The 27,076-nt window shown below is 38.1% G+C and overlaps 2 protein-coding genes across 4 annotated transcripts in view; one reads left to right on the top strand and one right to left on the bottom strand.

Annotated features, from left to right (window-relative positions):
* The window catches only part of Ankar (ankyrin and armadillo repeat containing), a 65,611-nt gene extending 54,113 nt beyond the window's left edge, over positions 1-11,498 (top strand). For both annotated transcript variants that reach the window (XM_004660263.2, XM_045147817.1), the window contains 6 exons: positions 1,776-1,934; positions 3,084-3,201; positions 5,365-5,474; positions 9,148-9,344; positions 10,022-10,068; positions 11,111-11,498. In XM_004660263.2, the coding sequence (XP_004660320.1) occupies positions 1,776-1,934; positions 3,084-3,201; positions 5,365-5,474; positions 9,148-9,344; positions 10,022-10,068; positions 11,111-11,361 (882 nt within the window). In that variant the 3' untranslated portion in view covers positions 11,362-11,498. The remainder of the gene's footprint in view (positions 1-1,775; positions 1,935-3,083; positions 3,202-5,364; positions 5,475-9,147; positions 9,345-10,021; positions 10,069-11,110) is intronic.
* A 7,981-nt stretch (positions 11,499-19,479) lies between these two features.
* On the bottom strand, positions 19,480-26,711 carry Osgepl1 (O-sialoglycoprotein endopeptidase like 1). 2 transcript variants are annotated; one of them, XM_004660261.2, is made up of 7 exons: positions 26,468-26,711; positions 22,996-23,383; positions 22,613-22,817; positions 22,390-22,538; positions 21,093-21,223; positions 20,906-20,977; positions 19,480-19,629 (listed from the first exon to the last, which is right to left on the bottom strand). In XM_004660261.2, exons 1-7 carry the CDS (start codon positions 26,686-26,688, stop codon positions 19,551-19,553), a joined length of 1,245 nt encoding a protein of 414 aa, XP_004660318.1. In that variant the 5' UTR covers positions 26,689-26,711; the 3' UTR covers positions 19,480-19,550. The 2 variants fall into 2 exon arrangements, with proteins under 2 accessions (XP_004660318.1, XP_045003169.1); XM_045147234.1 differs by having other exon boundaries at positions 22,996-23,378; positions 26,468-26,595.
* Positions 26,712-27,076: the final 365 nt, after the last annotated feature.

Genomic DNA, 27,076 nt, shown 5'->3' with positions numbered 1-27,076 from the left:
TCATTTGTTTTCATGATGGTGGCCAATCTGACAGGAGTGAGATGGAATCTCAATGTAGTTTTAATCTGCATTTCCCTGATGACTAGTGACGTAGAACATTTTTTTAGGTGCTTATATGCCATTCGTATTTCTTCCTTTGAGAACTCTCTATTTAGCTCCTTAGCCCATTTTTTGATTGGCTTGTTTGATTCCTTATTAGTTAACTTTTTGAGTTCTTTGTATATCCTAGATATTAATCCTCTATCAGATATATAGCTGGCGAAGATTTTTTCCCATTCTGTAGGTTGCCTCTTTGCTTTTTTCACTGTGTCCTTTGCGGTGCAAAATCTTTGTAATTTCATTAGGTCCCAGTGGTTAATCTGTGGTTTTATTGCCTGAGCAATTGGGGTTGTATTCAGAAAGTCTTTGCCAAGACCAATATGTTGAAGGGTTTCCCCTACTTTTTCCTCTAGCAGTTTCAAAGTTTCCGGTCTGATGTTAAGGTCTTTAATCCATTTGGACTTAATTTTTGTGCATGGCGAGAGAGAAGAATCTATTTTCATCCTTCTGCAGATATTTATCCAGTTTTCAAAACACCATTTGCTGAAGAGGCTGTCTCTTCTCCAATGAGTATTTTTGGCATTTTTATCGAATATCAGGTGGCTATAGCTACTTGTGCTTACATCTGGGTCCTCTATTCTGTTCCACTGATCTACATGTCTGTTTTTGTGCCAGTACCATGCTGTTTTTGTTACTATGGCTCTGTAGTATAGGTTAAAATCAGGTATGGTGATACCACCAGCCTCTTTTTTGTTGCTCAGTATTATTTTAGATATTCGAGGTTTTTTATGATTCCAAATGAATTTTTGGATTGTTTTTTCTATTTCCATGAAGAAAGCCTTTGGAATTTTGATAGGGATTGCATTAAATGTGTAGATTGCTTTAGGTAAGATTGCCACTTTCACGATATTGATTCTTCCAAGCCAGGAACAAGGGATGTTTCTCCACTTTCTAGTGTCTTCTGCAATTTCTCGCTTGAGTGTCTTAAAGTTCTCATTGTATAGATTCTTTACTTCCTTAGTTAGGTTTATTCCAAGGTATTTTATTTTTTTTGATGCAATTGTGAATGGGAGTGATTCTCTGATTTCATCCTCTATGTGTTTGTTGTTAGCATATACGAAGGCTACTGATTTCTGTGTATTTATTTTGTATCCTGCTACATTGCTGTAGGTTTTGATCAGCTCTAACAGCTTGCTAGTAGAGTCTTTAGGGTCCTTTATGTATAGAATCATGTCATCTGCAAATAATGATAACTTGATTTCTTCCTTTCCAATTTGTATCCCTTTTATGTGTGTCTCTTGACATGGCTTGCTTTTTGAATAGCACTATTCTTGAAAAATGGAAGCCATTGTCTAGACATTATTAAAGAATTATGGAAGAGAGTAGTCAAGTATGACTTTCAATTCTGTGAAGCTTCAGAGGAACATAAGAGGACCTGGGGTGAAAGTCATGCTATTTTATTTCTTTTTGCCTTCTTCTTCTTGAGGTAGAGTCTCACTCTAGTCCAGGCTGATCTGGCACTCATTTTGTAGTCCCAGGCTGGCCTTGAACTCACAGCAATCCACCTAACTCTGCCTCCCAAGTTCTGGGATAAAAGGTGGCTTAATGCTATTTTTCTTTAAATATGAAATTTTACTGTGGTATACTAGGAGAAAAGTGCTAAAACACAGACAATAATTCAAAACCTAGTGGTAACTGAAGTAAATCAAAATAACATACATTTCTACTATTTCTAGGAAATTTGCTTAAGAGCAGGTTATGCATTGACCCTTTTTGCCTTCAATAATTGCTTTCAACAATACTTAATACTGGAAAGTGGAATGATAACCTTATCTATTTTTGAGCCTTTTCTTCAATCAACAGTTGAAACTGACAAGGCAATGGCAGCATTTCAGGTATCAAATAGAGACTAATGTTTCAACTTGGAAAGCAGGTCTTTTTAGTGAGAACTTACAATAATTTTTTGCTTTTGCACTTCCCTTGATGTCTATACCAACCCTGTGATATTGATGGTCAGGTCTTATTATTCTCATTGTTCCACTTTATAAATAAACATGTGGGAAACATGGTAGTGTCTGAGACAGGAGGTCTAACTGCAAGCCACGCTGCTTCCCTGACTCTGGAACAACAATATATATTTGAGTTCTTCCTTTTCTTGCACTTGCTCTTCACAGCCTTTCCTACAACCTTCTAAAGCATTTTCCTTAATCTAAAAATTAATTTTTGTCACAAAAGAAACCTCTTGATAGGAGCCTAGGTCTTATGATGAACCTGTATAGGTTTGGCTGTCTTATTTGGGGTTGATTTTTCCCTCAGTGGCCCATGCTTTATAATTAATGTATTCTTTTACTAGAGGTGTCACATTGGCTCGGGGTGGGGAGGCAAGAGAATGGAAGTTCCTGATTTGGCTAGGAGGTCTCACCCTAATAGTGGGGCGATTTTGGCACAGTTTTAAAAAAGTGGGAAAAAATAATTCTCCCTAGTTACAACTGAGAGGCATGAAGAAGTGTCTGGTCATAGGTTTTGCCATAAATGCCTGCCAGAGTCATTGTTTGGGAGGGGAGCTGGCCAGAGTTAGAGATTTAGACAGATAATGAGGCTCTAGTGGCTAGATGGAGATATTGGAGTCTCCCTCCATGGCTGGAATTACCCACAGCTCCTGGAAGGTGATAGAGGCTTGAGTTGTGGGAGCCAGAGGGGAAGCCTTGGTCCCCACCAGTCCATTTAGACCATTTGTGGGGTGGCCTCTGGCCTTGGAGGTCTCTGTCTCCAGAGACATTTAGACCTGAAGCATTTTTCTATGAACCAGTAATTGAAGATACAAAAGTTGCAAACACTGTAGGAAGAACATCATGGTCATTGCTATGACCAGCTAGGAAGAAGTATTTCTCTTCCATCACTCATTTCACTTCTACTAGATCCCACCCAATACCAAATATTCCCTTTACCTCCTCACCCAGAGAAGTAGCCCCAAACCACAAATACTTAATTATAGAAGCTGAACAGAAAAAATTCAATGATTTTATGCTTTTATCTCTTTTCAGATTATTATATTGGCTAAAGTTATTATAGATGTGGACCATATTACGTTGTCTGCAAGAGGTGTTAAAATTTTGGTTGAAAGTCTGAATTCAACTCAAACTTCTACTCTTGTCTTGACAGGTAAAGACTATTATCTACATAATATAACCTCGTTAAGTGTCCAAGGCAGCCTCAACCATCTTTTAGTTTATAATAACAACAATAAAACAAAACATACATACTACCCTGTCACACTGCTTCAAGGTACCCTACAAGAAAACCAAGAGTACATCCACATGTAACAACAGATATCCACTCTGTACCTTGAGGAGGAGCAGAGTAACTCAGAAAATGGTCTTTTTGCTTTCCTATTTTTTAAAACATTTCTTATTTTTATTTATTTGTATGAGAGGAAGAAGTAGAGAGAGAAAGAGAGAGAATGGGTGTGCCAGGGCTTCTAGCCACTGCAAATGAGCTCCAGATGCATGCACCACCTTGTGCATCTGGCTTACGTGGGTCCTGGGGAATTGAACCTGAGTCCTTTGGTCTTGAAAGCAAGTGCTTTAACCACTATGTCATCTCTCCAGCCCTACTTTCCAATTTCTTTTTAGGACATAAAATGAGAATTCAATTGTGAACTACTAAGAAAATAATTACATAGTGATTTATTGTGATGTATTTTGTTACCATCGAAGTGTTCTTCATGATGAAGTGAAACATAGCATATAAAAATGGTTCAATAGCATTCTTGCCTACATATTGTGTAACTATATTTACTTCACTCCTAACCATTCTGTTTGTATAAAATAGATAGTTAATATTGTTTAACCGACTGTTCAAAGAAACATAAAAATGTCATTATAATCATCAATAGCTACTAGAAAAATTGAGTATCTGGGATTCTTTAATTGAAATAATACTGCAGGGAACAAAGGAAACTCCACTTGTTTATACCACAGAAGAATATTTTTATGGAGTATATTTGCCTGAAAAGAAAGAACAGGACTCAGGCAAATAAAAACTTTCTTATGGGATAGGCATTGTGGCATATGTCTTTAATCCCAGCACTTTGGAGGCTGAGGTAGGAAGACTGCCCTGAAGATGAGGCCATCCTAGGCTACAGAGTGAGTTCTAGGTCAGCCTGTGTTAGAGTAAGAAAGAACCAGAAAATAAAAAGCAAACAAGCAAGCAAGCAGGCAGGCAGGCTTTCTTGTGGAAACTAACTAGGCAAAGAATGTTTAGAAGAATTATTGGGCTAGAGAACTGACTTAGCAGTTAAGGCACTTGCCTGCAAAGCCTACCAACCCAGGTTTGATTCCCCAGTACCCATGTAAGCCAGATGCACATGGTGATGCATGCATTTGGAATTTGTTTGCAGTGGTTAGAGGCCCTTGTGTGCCCATTCTCTTTCTCTCTCTCAAATAATTAAGTCAAATTCAAAAAATAAATTATTAAACATACTTTCATCAATATATTTTCATGGTAATGGTTTCAAATTTTGCTTCACAATTTCTTTGCTTCAAAAAAAAAAAATACCACAGTATACCTGCTTTCAAATTTCATTTCCTCCATCTGGGGAAAACTCAGTCTCAAAAAATGACTGCACCTTCTCTGCACTCTGTCACCACTGGCATACGTATCTCAGGTTACATGTACCCCCAGGGTCACAAGCAAAGCAGGACAGAGGTCAATACAGAACAGTGGGCAGAAAGTGTCAAACAACTGGCTGGCCAGTGTTCAGATTGACATGATTCCCAGGAAGGGATGCAAAGGTACCAAGTGTGGCAGACTGGGGTTTCTGTTGTCAAGTGTCCAGTTTTCCTGGATAGACCACTTAGCTCTTCTCCAATAAACATCCATGCTCCCTAAAAACTATAAATGCAAGTTCTTAGTTTTAGATTCTCAACCCCCTCCTTTATTTCCCATTTCTTTTCATCTTTGAAGTTGGTAGTTGCACATTTGTTTGCTCATTTATTTTCTTTTAATTACTGGGTCACTTAAATATTTCTTTTTATGGTAAGAACTTCAATGATTTTAAGCTTCAGAAAGTGACATGTTGTTTAATTTTGAGATATCACTATGCCTTCTACTCTTACATAAAGTTGTTTAACTTTGTGATAGAAAACCAAACCATACTGTTAGGGAAGGTTTATTTTACATTCTATATACATATTTTCTCTCACTGCTCTACCATTCAATAGAGAGGTTGTAACTTGAATCTTTTAAAACATTATGCACAAATCAACAGAAACACAATATATCAGTTTGTCCTGAGTGAAACTCACTTTATTGTTTAATTTGCAGGTAATTTGATAGCTAGCCTGGCTCATTCGAGAGCTGGTATTCCAGAAGCATTTATCACATTAGGAACAATCCAACGGCTCTGCTACCATTTGTATTCAGGAAAAGAAGAGGTAAAAATAAAAACTAGTTATAAAATTTAATATGCTAAAAATAATGTGATTTGCCTATTACTATGAAATAATTTTTCCTTAAGTTGACTGTGTTATAGAGTTAGTAACTTAAAAATATATAAACTTTCTGGTGGTAGTTATATCTGACTTATACAATTTTGACTCCTACAAACAAACTCACATATTTTAATTCCAAGACTTAAATAGGATTCTAATATAAAATAAGCATAATTACAGATTTAAAAAGTAATACCTGTTCAAATTTGTCTCTGAATTGAAGGACAACATCTATGGAATAATAGTATATATATATTTGGTTTTGTGAGGTAGGGCTTCACTCTAGCCCAGCCTAACCTGAAATTTACTATGTAGTCTCAGGCTGGCCTCAAACTCACAGCAATCCTCCTACATTAGCCTCCTGAGTGCTGGGATTAAAGGTGTGTGCCACCACACCCAGCGGAATAATAGCATTTTAATGCTAGAATGAAGAGTCAATCTGCAAAACCATGTATTGAGGCATGTCTATAAGCCCAGCACTCAGGAGGCTGAGGCAAGAGGATTGTCCCTAGAAGCCAGTCTGGGCTACACAATGAGTGTCAGGCTAGCCAGGCTACAAAATAAAACACTGCCTCAAAAAAAAAAAAAAAAAAAAAAAGTGTTCCCTTCAGCAGCATATGCACTAAAATTGTAACAACAAAAGATCAGTATGGCCTGTACACAATGATACTATTTAGACTTGGGAACTGCTCCATATCTTTAGGACAGAGTCTAATGACATAGCTGTAGGAAGATGCTATATGACTCCTAAGCCTGTGTATAACTTAAATTTTCTTTTAAGAATGTGGGAAGGCATTTATTGATCACAAAACTTATTCTTCACCAGGAATTCATACTGGTGAGAAACTCTTTCTATGTCAGCAATGTAGCAAGGCCTTTAGGCAGAGGTCCCATCAACATTAAAGAACTCATATTGGTGAGAACCCTGTGAATGTAAGGAATGTGGACAGGCCTTTACTAGCCTTTTACAGATTTTTTTTTAAAAAGCACCAGAGATACATACTGTGGGAGAAATTCTATATATTTGAATATCATCATTTATTTAATGATCCTTATTCAATATCTTCAAGCAAATATAGAAAAAAAAAACAAGTCATAACTGGAACAGTCATCCTTCTAAATGATGGATCTGTAAGAAGCCTTACAAAATGAGGTAGGTGAGACAGCCTGCTCTCACTATATGCAACATTGTAATTGATAGTATTAGAATAGGAAACCCTTGACTTTTGTTCAGCTATCCATTATGGAACAACAGGTTGTAAGAAAAGAATATCCAAGAACTGTAAATTATTTCTGTTTTATAACCCACAATTTCCTTAGTATCAGAACTTATAATAAAAATTAAAACAGTTATGTACGATAGACAGCAAAACACAGATAACCATGTTGATTTTTTCAATGTAGAAAAGTTTTCATCTATAATATCAATTATTTTCAGCATGTTTGTAGCCTCACTATTGTATGTCTTTTATTACCAAGTAATTTCAACTCTGTGTGCTTTAGATTGCTGGTTTTTAATTATGTAGCAATGTTATTGTGAAGATTTTATCAAATTCAGAAACAAAAAACCTTTGGAATCATTACTAACAAGTAGAAACGATCAGAAAATATTAAGCATTGTCTTTATTATATTATCTTTTGCTATTTTTAGAATTTTTTTTATCTTTAATTATTTTTATATTTATTGAGGGAAATACAAAGCCAAGGAAGCCATATGTCTAGAGATCCCATGTGGTAGGACTGGAAAAACTGCAGAAAGAAAAGAGAGAAAAGAAAGTTCAAGGAGCTCCTGCCATGCGGGGCAGTAAGGGCTATGGGGCCTTCCTAGCTGGGCTTGTGCAGAGCCAAGCTCACATCCAGCTGAGGGTAAATGGCACCCTCCCCTTGCAAAGGTATTTATAACTCTATAGTGGTGGGCTGTCATCCAGCTCAAGTGAACCAGAGGGACAGATGGTTGGTTAGGGCTAGGGGTGTCTCAGGAAGAAGCTAGCCTTGAAACCAAGTTCTGGGGGCTGAACTTAACCACAATGTTTAAATCCTATGAAAGACCTCCCTCCCAGGAGGGGTTCTGGTTGTGAAAAAAAACAGGCAAAAGATAAGAAGTTAGATCATCTTTGATTTCTAGCAAGTGCAGACTTTCCTGTCTTTTTCTTACTTTCATGGGTCCAATCACCGTAACTGTACACTTTCTCATGTCTTCCACCCCCCCCCCAAAAAAAGAAGACACTCTAACTGCTTTTACAGGACAGGGGGAGATGACAACAGATCTTGAACTACTTCTGGCTGAGTGTGGGTATAGAAATACGGTAGTTCCAGAGCTATTCTAAAGGATCTCAAAAGTGTATTGATGGAGTGTAAACAAAGCTGGCCTCAAACCTGTGGCATTCCTCCTGCCTCAGCCTCCTGAGTGCTGCAATTACACTGTGCCACCACACCTGGCTTGACCCAGTGCATTCAGCTGACCATGTGTATAATGATTCAATCTATAAATAAATGCAACAATAGTACAGAAATTCATAACTAAAATGAGTATAAGGTGTCTCACAAAAGTTCTTATGCTTACAAGACAAACACTTTACCAACTGTGGTGGTCTGATTCAGGTATGCCCAATAAACTTAGGTGTTCTGAATGCTAGGTTCCCAACTGATGGAGATTTGGGAACTAATGCCTCCTAGAGGCAGTGTATTGTTGGGGGCTGGCTTATGAGTGTTATAGCCAGTTTCCCCTTGCCAGTGTTTCACACAGATAGAAAGAATGGGTGTGCCAGATCCTCCAGCCACTGCAAACAAACTCCAAATGCATGCACCACTTTGTGCATCAGACTCAAAGGCTCCTGCTATGGTTGCATGTTAAAGTCATTGTGACACTGATTCTGGTGTGTGTGTGTGTGTGTGTGTGTGTGTGTGTGTGTATAATTCTAAAATAAAAGTCAAGATTGTAAATAACTGGGTTGGAGAGATGGATCAGAGGCTAAAGGCATTTGCTTGCAAACCCTAAAGGCCTGGGCTTGAGTCCCTGGTATCCTCATAAAAGCCAGATGCACAAAGTGGTAATGTGTCTGGAGTTTGTTTGTAGTAGCAAGAGGCTTTGGAGCACCCATTCATTCTCTCTCCTTCTCTCTGCTTGCGAATAAATAAACAAATTATATAAAAAAGATTGTAAATAACTACTAGACATTGATGTCAATTAACAGTATTTTAAAAATATGGGGCTGAGGGTGGGGCTTAGTGGTAGAATGAGTGCTCGCCTAGCATGCATGAGTCCCTGAGTTTGATTCCCAGTCCTGGGAATGCATGCCTTTAGTCCATAGACTAGGGAGGCTGAGATGAGAGGATCTCCATGACTTTGAGGCCAACCTGGGGCTACAGAGCTCTAGATCAGCCAGGGATAGAGTGAGACCGTGCCTCAAAAAAAAAAAAAAACAAAAAACAAAAAACAAAAAAAAACCACCCAAAGCAAAAAATGCTGTTTCTGTGTATAAATCACCATCTGTTTATGCATACTTCTATACACATGCATACAGACTTTCATATGAGGTAGTCAAACTGAACCCTGGATTAATTTGATGATTTAAGAACAAAGCCAGTTGGTTAACATTTTCTTCTTTAATTTTAGGTTCGTACAGCTTGTTCCTGTGCTCTTGGCTACATGACTTACAATGCAAATGCTTTCCGCATCCTGTTAAATGAATGTAGGAATAAGCCATACCAGTTTCTTCGTATAAAAAATAATATCAGCAGAGATGCAAGTATCAACCCCAGATTTTTAAAGGAATTTCAAATACAGCAAAAAGTGGGACTTCCTTCCTTAAGGTATTGTACCTGTATATGAAATTGCAGTGATTATATTATTAAGAAAGACTGGAGGAAAGTTTAAAGAAGGTCCACTGTAGGACTATTTTACAGTCATTTCCAGTTAGCCTAAATCACAACTTTGCTGGAAATGGAAAAAGTGTTCTGTGTTCAAGTATATTTTTTTGTTTATTTTTATTTATTTATTTGAGAACAACAGAGAGAAAAGGGGGGGGGGGAGAGAAAGAGAGAGAGAGAGAGAGACAATGGGCATGCCAGCGCCTCCAGCCACTGCAAACGAACTCCAGATGTGTGCGCCTCCTTGTGCGTCTGGCTCACATGGGTCCTGGGGAATCGAGCCTCGAACCAGGGTCCTCAGGCTTCACAGGCAAGTGCTTAACTGCTAAGCCATCTCTCCAGGCCTCAAATCTGTTTCTTCAAAGCTCAACTTGGGTGTCTTCTTACTATCAGTTTAAGTAGAATTAATGATCCATTTTAGACATTCAATTAGATACATTTAATGCTTGAGATGAGTAAGTGGCTGTACAGTGACAGTTACAAGTAGCCCACATAGTCTCATACATGTATGACAAAGAGCACTAAGGGCTGAGCATCACACTAGTAATCTATGTTTTCTTTATGCTTTTATGAGTTCACTGTGTATTCACCCATTTAATTATTTGACTTTTTTCTTTTAGCCTGGAGAAGAATGGAGGGCCATCTGTAATTCCTGTCTTTAAAAAAGGTAATTTTCTTTTACTTTTGAAATACTTTCTAGTGCTGGCACTTTGTAATTCTGTGTCCCATGCCTGAAGATACTAAATATGGATACAAGCCCCCCCATCAAAGTTTATTGTAAACTCCTCTTTTGAAATTCCATATACCTAAAATGCCTTTTAATTTATAAGCCTATCTTTCTGAATATCAAATCATGGGTAGAAGATCTGCTTCTGTAACTTCTTCAAAAAAAAAAAAAACTTCTTCAAAAAGAAGGTTTCTCTTTTTCTTCACCTTAATTCTGGTTTCTAAACAATCTATACCAGTGAAGGTCTGATGAAGTTTTTCATGTTATGGTAACAATAAAAAGCAAGAACAAGGTAGGAAGCTTCTGATAAAACTAATTTCACTCAGTGTCAAGTCTGTCACTTGTCACTTTGATAAAGACAATGACATGAGTTTTAAAGCAGGTGTTTTTTTTTTTCAAGGTAGGGTCTCACTCTAGCCCAGATTGACCTGGAATTCACTTATGGAGTCTCTAGGTGACCTCAAACTCATGGCAATCCTCCTACCTCTGCCCCCCGAGTGCTGAGATTAAAGGCGTGTGCCACTACGCCTGGCTGGTATTTGTTTTATCAATGCCAGTTTGGCATGATAAAATGTTGGCACCCACATACTGGCCCCACAAGGTTTTATTCTGTAGCATCTGAAAATATGGCAGCTATTGATCTATTCTTAGCATGTTTTAGTTATGCAAAGAAAATAGGGGCTGAGGAGATGGCTCAGTGGTTAAAAGGCACTTGCTTGAAAAACCTGTTGGCCTGGGTTCAATTCCAAGTACACAGGTAAAGCCAGATGCACAAAGTGGTGGGTGCATGTGTCTAGAGTTTGTATGCAGTGGCCAGAGGCCTTGGTGTGCCCATGTTCCTCTGTTTCCCACTCTGTATCTCTAGCAAATAAACACATAAATAAAAAGAAAAAGAAAAAGAAAAAAGAACACAGGAAGCAATGAGAATATATCTAGGAACCTTAGACTTACAAAAACTTAAGTCTGGTCCTCTATTTTTTAGGGAAAGAGCACCGAAGAAAAGCAAAACCCAAGATTCAGCCCAAGGATTCTTTGACATTAATCCCGCCAGTGACAAACTTTGTGGGCCTCTTCAAAACAACAAAAAAGACCATGGTTTCCCACAATATTTTCTCATTTTCATCTGTAGCTTCAGCAGACATCATAAATGTATCAAGACCAAGAATAGTGTGTCTGAGCAAACTTGGGAAACATAAACAGACTGCCAATCCAGAGCCAATGACTGAAGGATGATTCACAAAGGCATTTTAGTAAGAAAACTTTCCAGAGCATCTTATTGTTCAGTATGAGAAAATACATCCAACCAAGTAATCTTTTTTATTGTTGAATGGACATTCCTGGTCTGAATATTAAACAGATTTTCTTTTCAATCTTTGCCTGGAAATTGAACAAAATTTTTGTTTCAAACAAGAATTAAAATTTCTACAAAGGAATGCTTGCACATAGACCTAGTAAGATTTATCAACTTCTATGGACTGATTAGGGGAAACCATCAAGGAGGCCTGATCCAAAACAACTGGCATGTTAACACTTACTATAATACCTTAATATATTTAATAATAATTCTACAAGCCAGGCATAGTGGTGCACCCCTTTAATCCCAGCACTCGGTAGAGAAAAGTATGATTTTGAAGCCAGCATGAAACTACATAATGAATAACACAAATATGTGAAGCTTCTAAAACCTGAATTGTATACATTTAAAATATTTCACTCGGAAATAAAATCTGACATCATTTCCCATCATGTACACAAATATAGTAAAGATATGGCCATAAGTTAACCATTTTCCACTGTTTTTAAAAGTTGATAGCTTGTAGTTGGGAAGGATAGTCCTTTGGCTTAGACATAATGTCTGCACAGAAACAGCACACAAATTTGATGCAAATGGGTCTTCACTGTATCCTTAAAGACCTTCCCCATGCTCTACTCCTTTTCTTGGTCCACTTTGCTGTAGCTGCGTGGATTAACATCTTGGTCCTCTGTACTGTTCCATTGATCTATGTGTTCTTTGTGTCAGTACCATGCTGATTTTGTTAATATGGCTTTGTAATATAGCTTAAAATCAGGTATGGTGATACCACCAGCCTTATTTTTGTTGCTCAAAATTGTTTTGGCTATTCCAGGTTTTTTTGTGCTTCCAAATGAACTTTAGGACTGGTTTTTGTTTTTTTTTTCATATTTCTGGGACAATGCCACTGGAATTTTAATGGGGATTGCATTAAATGTGTAGATTGCTTTTGGTAAGATTGACATTTTCACAATATTGATTCTTCCAACCCAACAACATGGGATGTTTTTCCATTTCCTAGTGTCTTCTGCAATTTCTCACTTGAGCGATTTAAAGTTTTCATTGTAAAGATCCTTCACTTCCATTGTTAGGTTTATTCCAAGGTACTTTATTTTTTGAAGCAAATGTGAATGGGAGAGATTCCCTGATGTTATCCTCCATATGTTTGTTGTTAGCATATAGGAAAGCTACTGATTTCTGTGTGTTTATCTTGTATCCTGCTACGATGCTAAGTGGTTATTAGCTCTAACAGTTTGCTGGCAGTCTTCAAGGGTCCTTTATGTATAGAATCATACCATCTGCAAATAATAATAATTTTATCTCTTCCTTTCCTTGTATCCCTTTGATGAGTGTCTCTTGTCTTATTGCTATGACTAGGACTTCCAGAACTATATTAAATAAAAGTGGTGACAATGGTCACCCTTGTCTTTTTCCTGAACTTAGTGGAGAAGCTTCAAGTTTGCCCCCATTTACTAGTACGTTGGCTGTAGGGTTGTCACAAATAGTTTTTATTATGTTGAGATATGTTCCATTTCCTGTGTCTATAGGACTTTTACTATGATGGGATGTTGGATTTTGTCAAATGCCTTTACTGCATCTATTGAGATGATCATGTGATTTTTTTGTTCTTCAGTCCATTTATATAGTGTATTACATTTATTGATTTGCACATGTTGAATCATTCCTGCATCTCTGGTATAAAGCCTACCTGGTTGGGTGAATAATCTTTCTGATATATTCTTGTATTCTGTATGCCAATATCTTGTTGAGAATTTTTGAATCTATGTTCATGAGGTAGATTGGTCTGTAATTTTCTTTTTTTTTTTTTTTCTGTCTTTGTCTGGTTTTGGTATGAGGATGGTACTGGCTTCATAGGAGTTTGGTAGAATTCCTTCCTTTTCTATTTCAAGGAAAAGTTTGGGGAACAGTGGTGTTAGTTCTTCCATGAAGATCTGGTAAAAATCCATCAGTAAATCCACCTGGGCCTGGATGTTTTTTAGTTGGGAGACTTTTTATAACTGCTTGGATCTCCATACTAGTCATAGTACTATTTAAATGATTTATCTCATCTGGATTTAATTTGGGTAGGTCATATGAATCAAGGAAATCATCCATTTCTTTCAGATTTTCAAACTTAGAGGCATACATATTCTTAAAGTATGCTTTTATGATTTTCTGAATTTCTTTGGTGTCTGTTATAATGGTGTCTTTTTTTTAATCTCTAATTTTATTAACTTTTGTCTCTTCTGGTCAGATTTGCTAAGAACTTATCAACCTTGCTTATCCTTTCAGAAGAACAAACCCTTTGATTCTTTGGGTTTTGTTTTTGTTTGTTTGTTTCTATTTCATTAATTTCTGCCCCAATCTTTATTATTTCTTCCCATCTACTGATTTTTGGTTTGTCTTGTTCTTTTTCTTTCCCAAGGCCCTAAGGTAAAGCAGTAAATTGTTTACTTGTGAACTCTCTAATTTCTTAATATAGGCCCTTAGAGCTATAAATTTACCTCTTAGGACTGGCTTCATGGTGTCCCAAAGGTTTTGGTATGTTATATTCTCATCATTTGATTCTATGAATTTATTGATTTACTTTTTGATTTCTTCAATGACCCATTCATCATTCAATAGTACTGTTTAGTCTCCATGAATTTCTGTATATTCTTTTCTTATGAGTGGTTTAATCCCATTGTGGTCAGATAAAGTACAAGGGATTATTTCAATCTTCCTGTATTTGTTAAGATTTGCTTTGTGTCCTAATATATGGTCTTTTTTTGAGAATGTTCCATGTGCTGCTGAGAAAAATGTATATTCTGTAGCATTTGGATAGAATGTTCTGTATATATCTGTTAGCTCCATTTGTTCCATGACCTCATTTAATCCTGATGTCTCCCTGTTTTTTATTGTTTCTTGTGTGTGTTGAGATAACCTATGAATTGATGAGAATGGGGTATTGAAGTCACCCTACAATTGTGCTTGGTGTTATCTATGACCTTAAATCTAGTAGTGTTTGTTTGATGAAACTGGGAGCCCCCATGGTAGGTGTATATACGTTTAGGATTGTAATATCCTCCTGTTGGAGTGTTCCTTTAATCAGTATAAAGTGACCTTCTTTGTATTTCCTCACTAATGTTGGTTTAAAGTTTATCCTGTCAAGTATTAGGACAGCAACCTCTGCTTGTTTCCTAGGCCCATTTGCTTTAAATACCATTTTCCATCCTTTCACCTTAAGACAGTGTCTATCATTTATTGAGAGATGAGATTCCTGGAGGCAACAAACAGCAGGATCCTGCCTTTTAATACAGTCTGCAAGCGTGTCTCTTTTGGCTTGGGGCATTGAGGCCGTTGTTATTAAGAGTTATTATTGAAAGGTATGTGTTTATTCTGGCCATTCTTCTTGTTTTGTAGTGCTTCCTGTTTCACTTTACTCTCTTGTTTTAACTGTTATTTGAGTGTGGTTTTTTTTTTTTTTTCCTATTTCTTCAGGTGTGTGCTTTGGTCTCTCTTCAGCGTGAAGGATTCCTTCAAGTATTTTCTGTAGAGTTGGCTTAGGTGTCATAAATTCCTTTAGCCCATTTTTGTTGTGGAATGTCCTTCAATTTGGATAGATAGCTTTTCAGGTTAAAGTAATCTTGGTTGACAGTTGTTATCTTTCAGAACTTGGGATACATTATTCTAAGACCTTTTGGCTTTTAAAGTTTGTGTTGAGTAATCTGCTATGATCCTGATGGGTTCATGCCCCCTATAATGCCTTTATAGGTGACTTGCTTTTTCTCTGTAACTTCTTTCAATATATTTTTTTCTGGTTTACACGCTTAGTAGTTTAACTATAACATGGCAAGGAGAGGTTCTGCCCAGGTTTTGTCTGTTTGGCATTCTAAAAGCTTCTTGTATCTGCATTGCCATTTATTTCCCAATTTGGGGAAATTTTCTTCTATGATTTTGTTGAAAATGCCTACTCAGCCTCTGGATTGAAATTCTTCTCCTTCTATTATACCCTGAATTCTTATGCTCAATCTTTTCATAGTGTCCAGGATATCTTGAAATTCCCATCCATACCTTCCTACTAGCATGTCTTTCTCTTTGTTGGGCTATATTAGATCTGCCACCTGGCCTTCTAGTTTAGATATTGTTTTCTCTTCATCCATTCTACTGGTGAGACTTTTCACAGTTTTCATTTGACTGTGTTATTCAGAGCTAGAATTTCAGCCTGGTTTTTCTTCAGTATTTCTATTTCCTTCCTCGTGTCTTATAATGACCTCCTTGTTTCATTAAGCTGGTTTCCTGTGTTCTCTTTCAGGAGTTTGTTTTCTTAGCCTTTTTTTTTTTTTTAATCTTTGTCAGGCATTTTATCCAATACAGTCTCATTAGGGGCCATTTCTGATGAATTCTGATGAGGGATTGTATTGTTTTGATTCTTTGTATGTCTTGTCTTATGTTATTTTTGCATCCTGAGTTGATTTGGTGCTTGAGTTTTCTAATAATCTGTGGTGCTTTTAGATTTGGAAATCCACCTTTATGCACCTTCAGAGTAGGAGTTTAAGGTGCCAAGAGTAGCTCTTGTACTCCAATTCAACCACAGAAATAATCCTAGGTGTCAAGTTTGCCTGCTACCCAAGTATTCTAGTGGGCTGGGTGGAGCAATTTACTGGCAAATTCTAAAATTTAACTGAGCAATATACACATTCAATAAAAACCAGCACAGAGTATACAAGTGTGGGGATTAAAACAAACAGATAACCTTATAAAGCCAAAATCCCTAAGGGTTTGTGTTGCTCTACACCCTTAATCCTGTCACCTGGGAGGTTGACATTTCTGTTCTAAAATGGGTTCCAGGTCAGCCTACGTCTGAATCAGACCCTACCCCCAATAATGACAGAAGAAAAAGACAAAGGCCTTATGAATCTGAAAGCATCAAAGGCAACAATAGTCAACCCTCAACTACAGCTTAACTGAGGATGGCAGAACCAACCAAGAATATGCAACCCATAACCTGCCCTGACATAGGAAGAGAGATTAGCACTTCCACTGGAGGCCTATATACCTGCTGTTTTGTCAGTTGGCCATGTTACCTTTTGGGGTGGCTTCAAGTCTCACCAATGCTGAGTGCCTACCTCCATCCTTCTGTGTTGTGATGATCTGTGGTGTTCTGATCAGCTGGCTTGATGTCCTGCCACTGGGAGCTGAATGTGTTCTTTGGTGGGGGTTCACGGTCCTGTCAGTTGGGGGATGGGAGAGTGCAGGAAGCCTGGAGTTGTACTGGAACTGCTCCACTGTACCTCCTGTGTCCTCTTCAGCAGATCCTCTGCTGTCTCCCCTTCAGATTTCTTGACTTTGCAAGGAGGCTGATGGGGCTGCTCCTGCAGCTGGGTGCCAGGCAGGCACACGGATCCATGCTAGTCTGTGCAGATCGGGTCTGGGTTTGCAAGCTCCTTGGTGGGATTATGGCCAATTTCCCTCCTTTCTGATAGATCTTAGTCTCTCCTGTTTCTCCATTGTGGCCGATAAAAACCTACATACCTTCACTTTTTAGACAAAGAGTATATTTTGCTGTGGTTTTGCTCAAATCCCTCCCTAGGCTGGATTGGTGTGACCCCTATGCACCCATCTTACCTGGAACTCTCATCTTGGTTTTTGTTTTTTGGTTTTCTGAAGTAGGGTCTCACTCTAGCTGAAGCTGACCTGGAATTCACTATGTAGTCTCAGGATGGCCTTGAACTCTCAGTGATACTCCTACCTCTGCCTCCCAAGTGCTGGGATTAAAGGCATGTACCACCATGCCTGACTAAACGAACTCCAAATGCATGTGCCACCATGTGCATGTGGCTTACATGGGATCTGGAGAATTGAACCTGGGTCCTTAGGCTTCACAGGAATGTCCCTTAACTGCTAAACCATCTCCTGAGCCCTCATTCTGGAGTTTTAATTTGTAATTTCTCAATAAAGCAAGTTACTAAATCAAAAGTCAACAACTTGGCCCAATATAAAAGTAAATCTTCACTGGTAAAATAAATGACACTAAATAGTAAGTAGCATTACACTTATAAACAAAAAAGAGAAAAAGGCAGAAAAAAAAAGGCTTAGGATATTTGCAGTACAATGTTTCAAAGAAATTGTTTAAAACAAATAAACTGTTGCCATCACATTAACTTTCTCCTGAGTAAATACAATTTCTAAGTAATGGATATGAATGTATGTGGTCAACCACAGTACAATACATACTTGAAAGCAATTTGCGTAAAAAAATTTAAATCTTCAATTAGATGGCTTTAAACAGACATTACAGTCTTATTCCATACACAACATGTAGCAACTTATGTTTTGTGAGTAATAAGTCTGTTTTTTTTTTTTTTTTTTTTTTTTTTTTTTGGTTTTTCGAGGTAGGGTCTCACTTTGGTCCAGGCTGAGCTGGAATTCACTATGTAGTCTCAGGGTGGCCTCAAACTCACAGCGATCCTACCTCTGCTTCAGACTGCTGGGATTAAAGGCATGCACCACCACGAACAGCTCTGTTGGTTTTGTCTTGACTTGGAACCCTCCTGAGTAGATGCAGCTATGACCTGGTGCTCCCCTCCCCTCCCTCCCCCGTGGTAGGGTCTCACTTTATAGCCCAAGCTGACCTGTAATTCACTATGTAGTCCCAGGCTGGCCTTGACCCCACAGCAATCATCTCTGCCTCTGGAAGTGCTGGGTTAAAGGCGTGTGCCACCACACCTAGCTTGACTTATCATGAAAAAAGTCAGGTCTATGTTTCAATAGAAGCCAACATATACTAGTTTCAGATTTGAGAAAGGAAGATCTAGGTTGTGTGATACAGGGTCAGGAGTCACCAGAATCACTATATTTCTCAAATCCAAGGGTTGTTTTCAAATTTGTCCATATCAGTACATCCTTTTCCCAGACTTTTTGCTTTGGTTTTGTTTTGTGTGTACGTGTGTGTGGAGTATATGTGTATTAGTATGTATGTTGTGCACATGTGTGTGCAGATGCACATGCACCTGTGTGTACTTATGTATAGAAACAAAACATCAATGTTAGGTGTCTTCTTCAACTGCCCTCCATTGTGTGGTTGTGTATTTGAGACAGGGTCTCTCACTGAACCTGGAGCTCAACTATTTAGCTACTAAACCTTGCCAGCAAGTCTCAGGGATTCTTCTGTCTTAGTGTTGCATAAACTTTTCCTAGGGAGACTCAAACAGTAGTCTATTCACCCCAGCAGACCAAATTAAGATTCCACCAAAGTTTAACTTGGCAAATCAATAAGTTTATTGGGATTACTTATATAGTATGGGTAAGTTGTTACCTATAGGGGCATGTGTGACCCCAAAGCAGGTGCATCACAAAGTCCCATACAACAAGGTGCATCAGGGAGTCCTCCTTTCCTCTAACCCCTAGTGTCTTCTACAACCCTGTGCAGCTGGGAGGAATGGTGGGAGAAGAAGGAAGGAATCCCAGCTGAGGGTCCTGTGACTCTTCCTATTTTCTCTTTCTACTAGGAATAGCAATAGCTCCATCACCACTGACAGAGACCTGGTTATACCTGTATTGTTCTGCTCCTTTGTTTGCAGCCTCTATTCCAAGACAGGGATCATGCCATGACAGAAAAGTTCACATTGCAACATTCTACCTCTCCAGTGCTGGGATTATAGGCATGTGCCACCATGTCCAACTTTTACATGTTTGCTGGAGATCCAAACTTGGGTCCTCATACTTGTATGGCACACATTTTACCAAAGGAATCATCTCACCCATTCAACTATTTAAAAAAAAATAATAGCTACTTTCCCTAGCCAGAAACATATAATTATTGTCTTTTAGAACACTAGACCTGAGAAAAGCGATGAAAAAAAGTCTTGATAACTAATGTATACAATTTGATACATAAAAATTAAAGACTTAGGGCAGAGGAGATGGCTCAGTGGTTAAAGGTACTTGTTTGCAAAGTCTGCCTGTTCAGGTTCAATTCCCTAGCCATCCATAAAGCTGTATGCAAAAAGTGGTGCAAACGTCCCATTTGCAGTAGCAGGAGACACAGTTGCACCCATACACACACACACGTGCAAATAAAAGCTTAAAAAATTAATATTTTAATTTTAATGATGATATAGGAGCTTTAGATACTTTTAAAAAGCAAAAATCAAATGTTCATTTTCAATCGTGGTACTTTTATGGCAGCTTCTTTCACGTCGTTGGATATGTCTACTCCAAGAGGACATCTGCATCAAAATTAGACAAGTCATGTTATTACAAGTACTTGCTCCATATTAGTCCCATACATAATTTGCTTAGAGCTCTTAAAAATAGCGAAAGTAATATATATCATATGGAGTGATGGTTCCTACATACAAAGCAGGGTAATGATGGCTATACCATTCATCATACCAGGATAAGGAGAAACTCATTCATAACAAACCTAAATTTTGAGATTTACTGTAAAGAGTTGAGCTTCTTAAAAGTATTGTAAGTTAATATTTTTAAAACTTAAAACAAGCTGGGGATGCAAGTCAGTGGTATAGTTAGTGCTTGCTTAAACAGGTGCAAAGTTCTGCATTCTTAGGGCACCACAAACAAAGAAAAAATCCCAATGTCCCCCCTCAAACACCCCTAAAATCAATGTAAGGTAATAAAAGATACCTGACTGTATAATTTTTTAACAGATACCATGGTTAAAAACAGTTTAGTACATAAAGTAAAACATTTATTTATATTTTCCCAGTTCCCCAGGTTTCTATGGTTCCTCTGAGGGTTCAAAAGCTGGCTTGCCCCTTTTCAGGTTGCCCTTGCCACTACTGGTTGGAGAGGTCTTAACTCTCACCCAATTTTTCTATTCTTTCTCAGCAAATAATTGTAACCTCACATTTTTGCTTCTTTGTGCTATGGCTCCAAGTAAACTGTGTCCTGACCAGCCCCCGCCCCCCCCCCCCCGGATAAAAAGCCATCATCTCCAACCACAACACTGCCACCGAGGGCACAAATGGATCAGCTGATGACATCTATGTGAGGTTGGGCTATCAGCATGAAGTCATTCAAACACCACCAGCTCAATTAGCAGTTTGGTTCCTGATGCAAACTGTCTCGTGCCAACAAGTTTCAGTACCAGATGAAACAATGTCCAAAACATCATCATGGGGCTGGAGAGATGGCTTAGTGGTTAGGGACCTTGCCTGCAAAGCCAAAGGACCCAGATTTGACTCCCCAGGACCCACGTAAGCCAGATGCACATGTGTCTGGAATTTGTTTGCAGTTGCTGGAGGCCCTGGCACACCCATTCTCTCTCTCTCTACCAGCCTATTTCTGTATCTCTCTTCTCTCTAAAAGAAATGTTTAAAAAATCATCATGTCAGATTATGAAACCTTTATTATCCAGTATTAACTTAGAACAGAAAACGAAAGGAAAAATTAAAAAGTGCTACTTTGCTTTGGGGCTTTCTGTAAACTGCTAGGCTTTCACTTAATGATGTAACAATACAGATGACAAATGTTACCACATACTTTGGTTCATAGCGGATGCCTTCTATGTCATGTAAAATTCCCAATCCAGCACGTAATCTTTCAATCCCATTCCTAAATAAAAATCATTAAAATTAGTATCCTCAAGACTTAAAGGAATATTTAGTATAAGATGTTTATGACTATTTACATGGCTACAAGTCAAGCACATATATAATCTGTGGCTTACCATGCAATCATAACACCATTATCAGTACAGAGCCTGGGAGGAGGACATAGGAAAGTACATTGTGTGGCATTTGCTACAATTTCCAGAGCTCCTCGGATATACATGTTACTTGCAACACCTCCAGATACAACCTGAAGGATATGAGAGAATCAATATTAAAAACTATAACATGTTATTTTATGAAGCAAGCTCTTAACTTAGCCTTGGAACATAACCAGCTTTATACAGTAAGAGACTATCACATTTTGGCTTAAGTAATTGGTGATATATTTACATAATAAAAAACTTGGAGATGAAAAGTTGTCACATGTTCACTGCTAGAATTTTTTTTAAGAGCTGCTGTTGATTTACTTGTAAATTCTTTTTATAATATTTATTTGCAAGTAGAAAGAGATCAAGAGAAGAGGCAGAATGGGCACACCAGGGCCTCCAGTGCTCAATGAATTCCAGTTACATGTACCACTTTGTGCATCTGGCTTTACAAGGGTACTAGGGAACTGACTTCAGATTGTTAGACTTTGCAGGCAAGCACCTTAACTGCTGTGCCATTTCTCCAGCCCTAGAATTTTTTTTTTTTTTTCCAAAGGTAGGGTCTAGCTGTATCCCAGTCTGACCTAGAATTCACTATGGAGTCTCAGGGTGGCCACAAACTCACAGCAATACTCCTACCTCTGCCTCCCTAGTGGTGGGATTAAAGGCGTGCACCACCACGCCCAGCTTCCAGCCCTAGAATTTTTATACATTTTCTTCCCCCCAGTTTTCTAAATGTTTCTATAGTATAACTGCAATCACAGTATAGCAGCCCTTGCCTTTTTACTTTTTGTTTGTTTGAGGCACAGTCTCACTGTGAAACTCTGGATCTTTGGGTGGCCTCAAAGTGCTTTTTGCATTGCACTACTTAACTCCTAAGAAACCATCCATTTAGCATCCCATTTTTGAAATTATCATCACTTAAACATTTTCTCCTTTATAACATTCAGAAGGTTTAAGACATATTCAAAAGGAAGCTTTCCAAGACTTTTTAAGCATATTTAAAGACATATGGAGGCCTGGATAGAAGCCTACTTTTCTAATGGTAATAGCAATTATTGCATTTGGTTTCTATGCAGCATCCCATCTTCCAAATTCAGAGATTTTTCACTGTATAGAAATCATAGGAAGCTGTCCTGTCTGTACTCAAAATGGCATTGTCTCTTCTGTATAATTTTACACTGACCAGCAAGTGAAATAAAGACCTAGTCATCCTAAATACAAAGTCAATTATACTCTTGCTAGAAGGTAAGAGGATAAAACTTACTAGCACTGCATTAGTCTGAGGTAACAAGTCTCTCTGCTTGCAGAAGAGAATAGCCCGGTGTGTTCTCTTTGCAAGGTGAATTGCTGTTATATGCTGTACGGCAGCAGCAAGGTCTGCAGCTGAAGACAGGACCTGTCCCTGCTCAATGCCTGCAGACAGAAGCAGGGCTTTTAGGCACCATCCCAGAGTATTTATCAGTTCAACTATACTAATAGAAATATACCTTCTTCTTTTTCTTTTTGCTTTATTATTTTATCTACAACATGCTGAAGTCCAGAAAAAGAAAAATCACAGTTTTTAGCACGTTGCATGGGTGGCTTGATATCAAAACACAATCTATTTCCTTGTTTGGCCAAATGTTCTATAGCCTTGCCACCACTCATCATGGAACATTCCGGATATTTGGCCAAAGAAAGTCTTCTGGCCACCTATTTAAAGTAAGCAGAAATAGTTTTAAATGAATAATAAATTACATATTTTGAAACATACCAAAAGCACAAATACATACAAGTAAAAACATACCTAGATGAATGGTCATAGCACATATATTGCTCCTTAACTGAAAGACATCGTAACAAGAAAAATGGAGAACTCTTAAATAATTACCTTGTCAAGCATGTCACCTGGTGCTATGTCCAAAGACTTCCCGAGAACTAGAAAATCTGAAACTCCTCGGACTAGTGACAACAGACAGTGACCTCCAGAAATTAGAAGAACTAGAAAAGGAAATTCTACTTTATTGGTCAACCTAATAGTAAGTGCATGAGCCTCCATATGATGGATGGGAATAAACGGCTTTTTAAACTGCTCTACCAGCTGTAAGCTAAATGACAAGCCCACTCCCAGGCTTAGAGCAAGTCCTGGTTTGATGGTCGTTGCAACTGCTGACAGTTCACTTGGAGAGATTCTACTGGCAGAAAGCGTTTCCTGTACTATGCGTTGAATATTCTCTCTGTGAAGCTGCTGAGCCACTGGAGGAACAATCCCACCTGTTCTGAAAGAAAATTGTCCTATTAGCAGTAAACTTAGGATTGTAAGAACAAAACAAGATGCTAGTTTCAAATTAATCTTCATAGAGCTCAAAATATTAGTATGTATGTTCAAATTATGTTCTATAATGCAATACATTGTGGTAATAATTCAATATAATGTAATTAAGGAGATCTTGTTTTTGACTCTTCATACTTGTACACAAAATTCCCATGGACTGTTTGTTGAATAAAATGACTAAAACAATCTTGTAAAAGCATTCATTCCAACAGCCATGACAGGATAAAATTAAATTTTAGAAAAATTAATCTCCTTGTAGACAGGCACCAATTTAAAGAGATTATTGCAAAAGAACTTGTCTATAGGGCTTTGTGTTGTGGGTGACTGTAGGAATGGAAAGAAGGAGCCTTAAAACCTTTAACAACAGAGGGACAAAGGTACCAAAGACAACTCAGATATTCAACAGGGACGGCTGGGAGAAAAAAAGCACTAACTGTGAGAAACATAAAGACAGTTTTGTGAGGAAGATGAGTTTATTTTTAAACACTGCACTTGAGGTTATACCAGGACAGTAGGTGGCTTGCAATCCTAAAATAAAGTTTGGGAATCTAGTATTCAGATATGATAGTTGAGTTATTTGGCCTATGTAGGATAGTAGATTATCACTACAAATGTTCAGTAAAGAATTAAGAAGGGGACTGGAGTTATGGCTTAGTGGTTATGGTGCTTGCCTGAAAAGCCAAACCCCCCAGGTTTGATTCCCCAGGACCCATGTGATGCACAAGGTGGTGCATGTGTATGGAGTTCATTTGCAATGGTTGAAGTCCCTGGTGTCCCCATTCTCTCTCTCTCAAATAAATAAGTAAAAATAAATTTTTTTTTTAAAAAAATGATTTAAGTAGGGAGGGCTGGAAATGCAATTCAGTGGTTGAACACTTGCCTAATGTATGCAAAACCCTGTGTTCAATCCCTAACTATTGTGGTTTGATTCAGGTATCCCCCATAAACTTAGGTGTTCTGAATGCTAGGTTCCCAGCTGATGGAGATTTGGGAATTAATGCTTCCTGGAGGCAGTGTATTGTTGGAGGCTGGCTTATGGGTGTTATAGCCAGTTTCCCCATCCCAGTGTTTGGCACACTCTCCTGTTGCTATGGTTCACCTTATGTTGGCCGGGAGATGATATACACCTTCTGCTCATGCCATTATTTTCCCCAGCCATTGTGGAGCTTCCCCTTGAGCCTGTAAGCCAAATTAAATCTTTTTCCCACAAGCTGCTCTTGGTTGGGTGATTTCTACCAGCAATGTGAACCTGATGCAACACTAACAGTGCAAGAAAAAAATAAATAACTAAACACATGAGGAGGGAAATTTTCAACAAATAAGGTAGTATATGACAGATTTATAATCTGAGAAGTAGTAAATTTTACAAGGTCTGGGAATCCACCTCTGGTCTCAAAAATGATCTTCAAACTTTTGATATTACAAGACCATGTGGGGTGGCCCTCCCTATACATATGTGTGGGGATCTCATTGTAGGTTTATGCATCATATCTCTGAATAGAGTAAGCTTGAAGGTAAGGACTTCCTAGTACTTCACTGGTCTTATTAACAACCACTACAGTCCCTTTCATATTGCATGCTTCTTTGTGACACTTACTCTATCTCTTCACAAAAATTATCTCCAACACCATAAGGAAGGTGCTTTGTATACTGATGTGTAAAAAATATATATGAGAGAAGATAAAGAACTTGCTTGATGGAACAAGTCAATACTAAGTGTCTGTGACATCAAAACACCAGCTCTTTTCATTCTTTAGCTGTTGGAAGTTGATGGCTTAGAAGCATATTTTGATAGGTTTTGAGAAAAAAAATGAGATCACATTAAAATATGGATGTATGCTTCTTTTGAAAATTCTGATGATCTAATGACACAGGTCCTAAGTTCCTGAATGATAAATGATGAAAGCTTTAGTAATGATGTCCTCCATATAATCTGCTCTTTATATTAACACACATATTTAAGTGACCTGTCTTGTGATCCTTTGCAAACAGGTGAGTTTATAAGCCATACACAATTCTAAATTTTAATACAACAGCATACTAAGTATTTAAGTACTGAGAGCAAGTTATATGCATACACATGAAAAGATTTTTTTTTTTTTTTTTTTGAGGTAGGGTCTCACTCTAGCCCAGGCTGACTTGGAACTCACTCTGTAGTCCCAAGTTGGCCTCCAACTCACAGTGGTTCTTCTACCTCTGCCTCCTGAGTGCTAGGATTAAAGGAGTGTGCCATCATGCCTGGCCATGGATAGGATTTTTCATCATTGATTAACATAAGACACACATTGGGCTCATGATCTCCTAGGACTTAATGAGATCATGAAACATGTACGTGAAAAAAAAGTATTACTGAGAAAATGATTGGTAACTATTAGAGCTGGAAATGTGCGTAGTTACTTTTTGGCAACAGAATTAGCAAAGGTTGGGACCTTACAGTGGAAAGCCTTCAAGAAGCCAGGAGGAAGCAGGGCATGGTGGCGCACACCTTTAATCCCAGCACTCGGGAGGCAGAGGTAGGAGGACTGCTGTGAGTCTGAAGCCACCCTAAGACTACATAGTGAATTCCAGGTCAGCCTGAGCTAGAGTGAAACCCTGCCTTGAACACCTCTCCCACCCCCGCCAAAAAAAAGAAGCCAGGAGGAAGTATCTGACATTTTCTATAGTAGGTAGTAGTGGTTTTTACAAAGTCTAAAAACTTAGCTTCTAAAATTTAGCTTTCTATAAAATATTTATTTATTTATTTGAGAGAGATAGAGGAGGAGGGAGAGAGAGAGGGAGAGAAAATGGGCACGTCAGGGCCTCTAGCCACTGCAAACAAACTCCAGATGCATGCGCCACCTTGGCAATCTGGTTTATGTGGGTCCTGGGGAATCAAACCATGGTCCTTTGGCTTTGCAGGCAAATGCCTTAACCACTAAGCCATTTCTCCAGCCCAAATTTAACTTTTATACATGAGAAATACAAAAAGAATGGTTTCATTTCTTTTTTTCAGAAAAAGTTGGGAATGACTGAAATAATGCTTACTTACTTCAAGTGAACTTCAGTCTGGGAATGAATTGCTTCTCCCAGTACTCTTCCATTTTCATCCACCACAGCTGCTGCTGTATCATCACAACTAGTTTCAATTCCCAGCACTAGTTTATGAAGATATTGTCTTCCAGGGTGAAAATTAAGACTCCTTAAAACTCCATAAAGTTTCCTTCTTGATGGCTTGGGAAAAGTTCCTGCTGTCTTTTGTAATATTAGCATGATTACTGCTCTATAGATAACTCCTGGAAAGGAATTACAAAAACACACTTATTATTTGGAATGGACATTTAAGAGGAATCCATTTACCTAAAATAACAAATGCCTGTTTTATTCATTTATTCTTTTAGTATATAGTCTTCCAGAATGGTTAAGACAGTTTGCAAAAGTTACAATTTTATAAAGGCCCTAGCAACTTTTGAATAAAAAATTGTCTGAGTAGGTGTCAAGGTCTTTAAGGGGAGAAAGAAGTCACATACAAATGTTTTTGATATTATAGGCTGAGTATATCTAAAGTGAAAATCTGACACATTACACACATAACTTTTTGGTTGGAACGGGCACCTTAAAAATAATTAAGTTAATATAATAAGTTACCTCGGCTGTGTTT

This window comes from Jaculus jaculus, chromosome 4, assembly GCF_020740685.1.
Source record: "Jaculus jaculus isolate mJacJac1 chromosome 4, mJacJac1.mat.Y.cur, whole genome shotgun sequence".
Taxonomy (NCBI): domain Eukaryota; kingdom Metazoa; phylum Chordata; class Mammalia; order Rodentia; family Dipodidae; genus Jaculus; species Jaculus jaculus.
The sequence above is the reverse complement of the archived record's forward strand: the minus strand, read 5'-3'. Positions and strand labels throughout refer to the sequence as shown.

Coding starts and splice junctions, on each gene's coding strand:
- Osgepl1 (XM_004660261.2), bottom strand. CDS start 26,688: ATGCTAATATTACAAAAGACAGCAGGAACTTTTCCCAAGCCATCAAGA. Junction 22,539..22,612: donor GCAAAAAGAAAAAGAAGAAG/GTATATTTCTAT, acceptor TTCTGTCTGCAG/GCATTGAGCAGGGACAGGTC. Junction 21,224..22,389: donor CTCAGACTAATGCAGTGCTA/GTAAGTTTTATC, acceptor CATATCCTTCAG/GTTGTATCTGGAGGTGTTGC.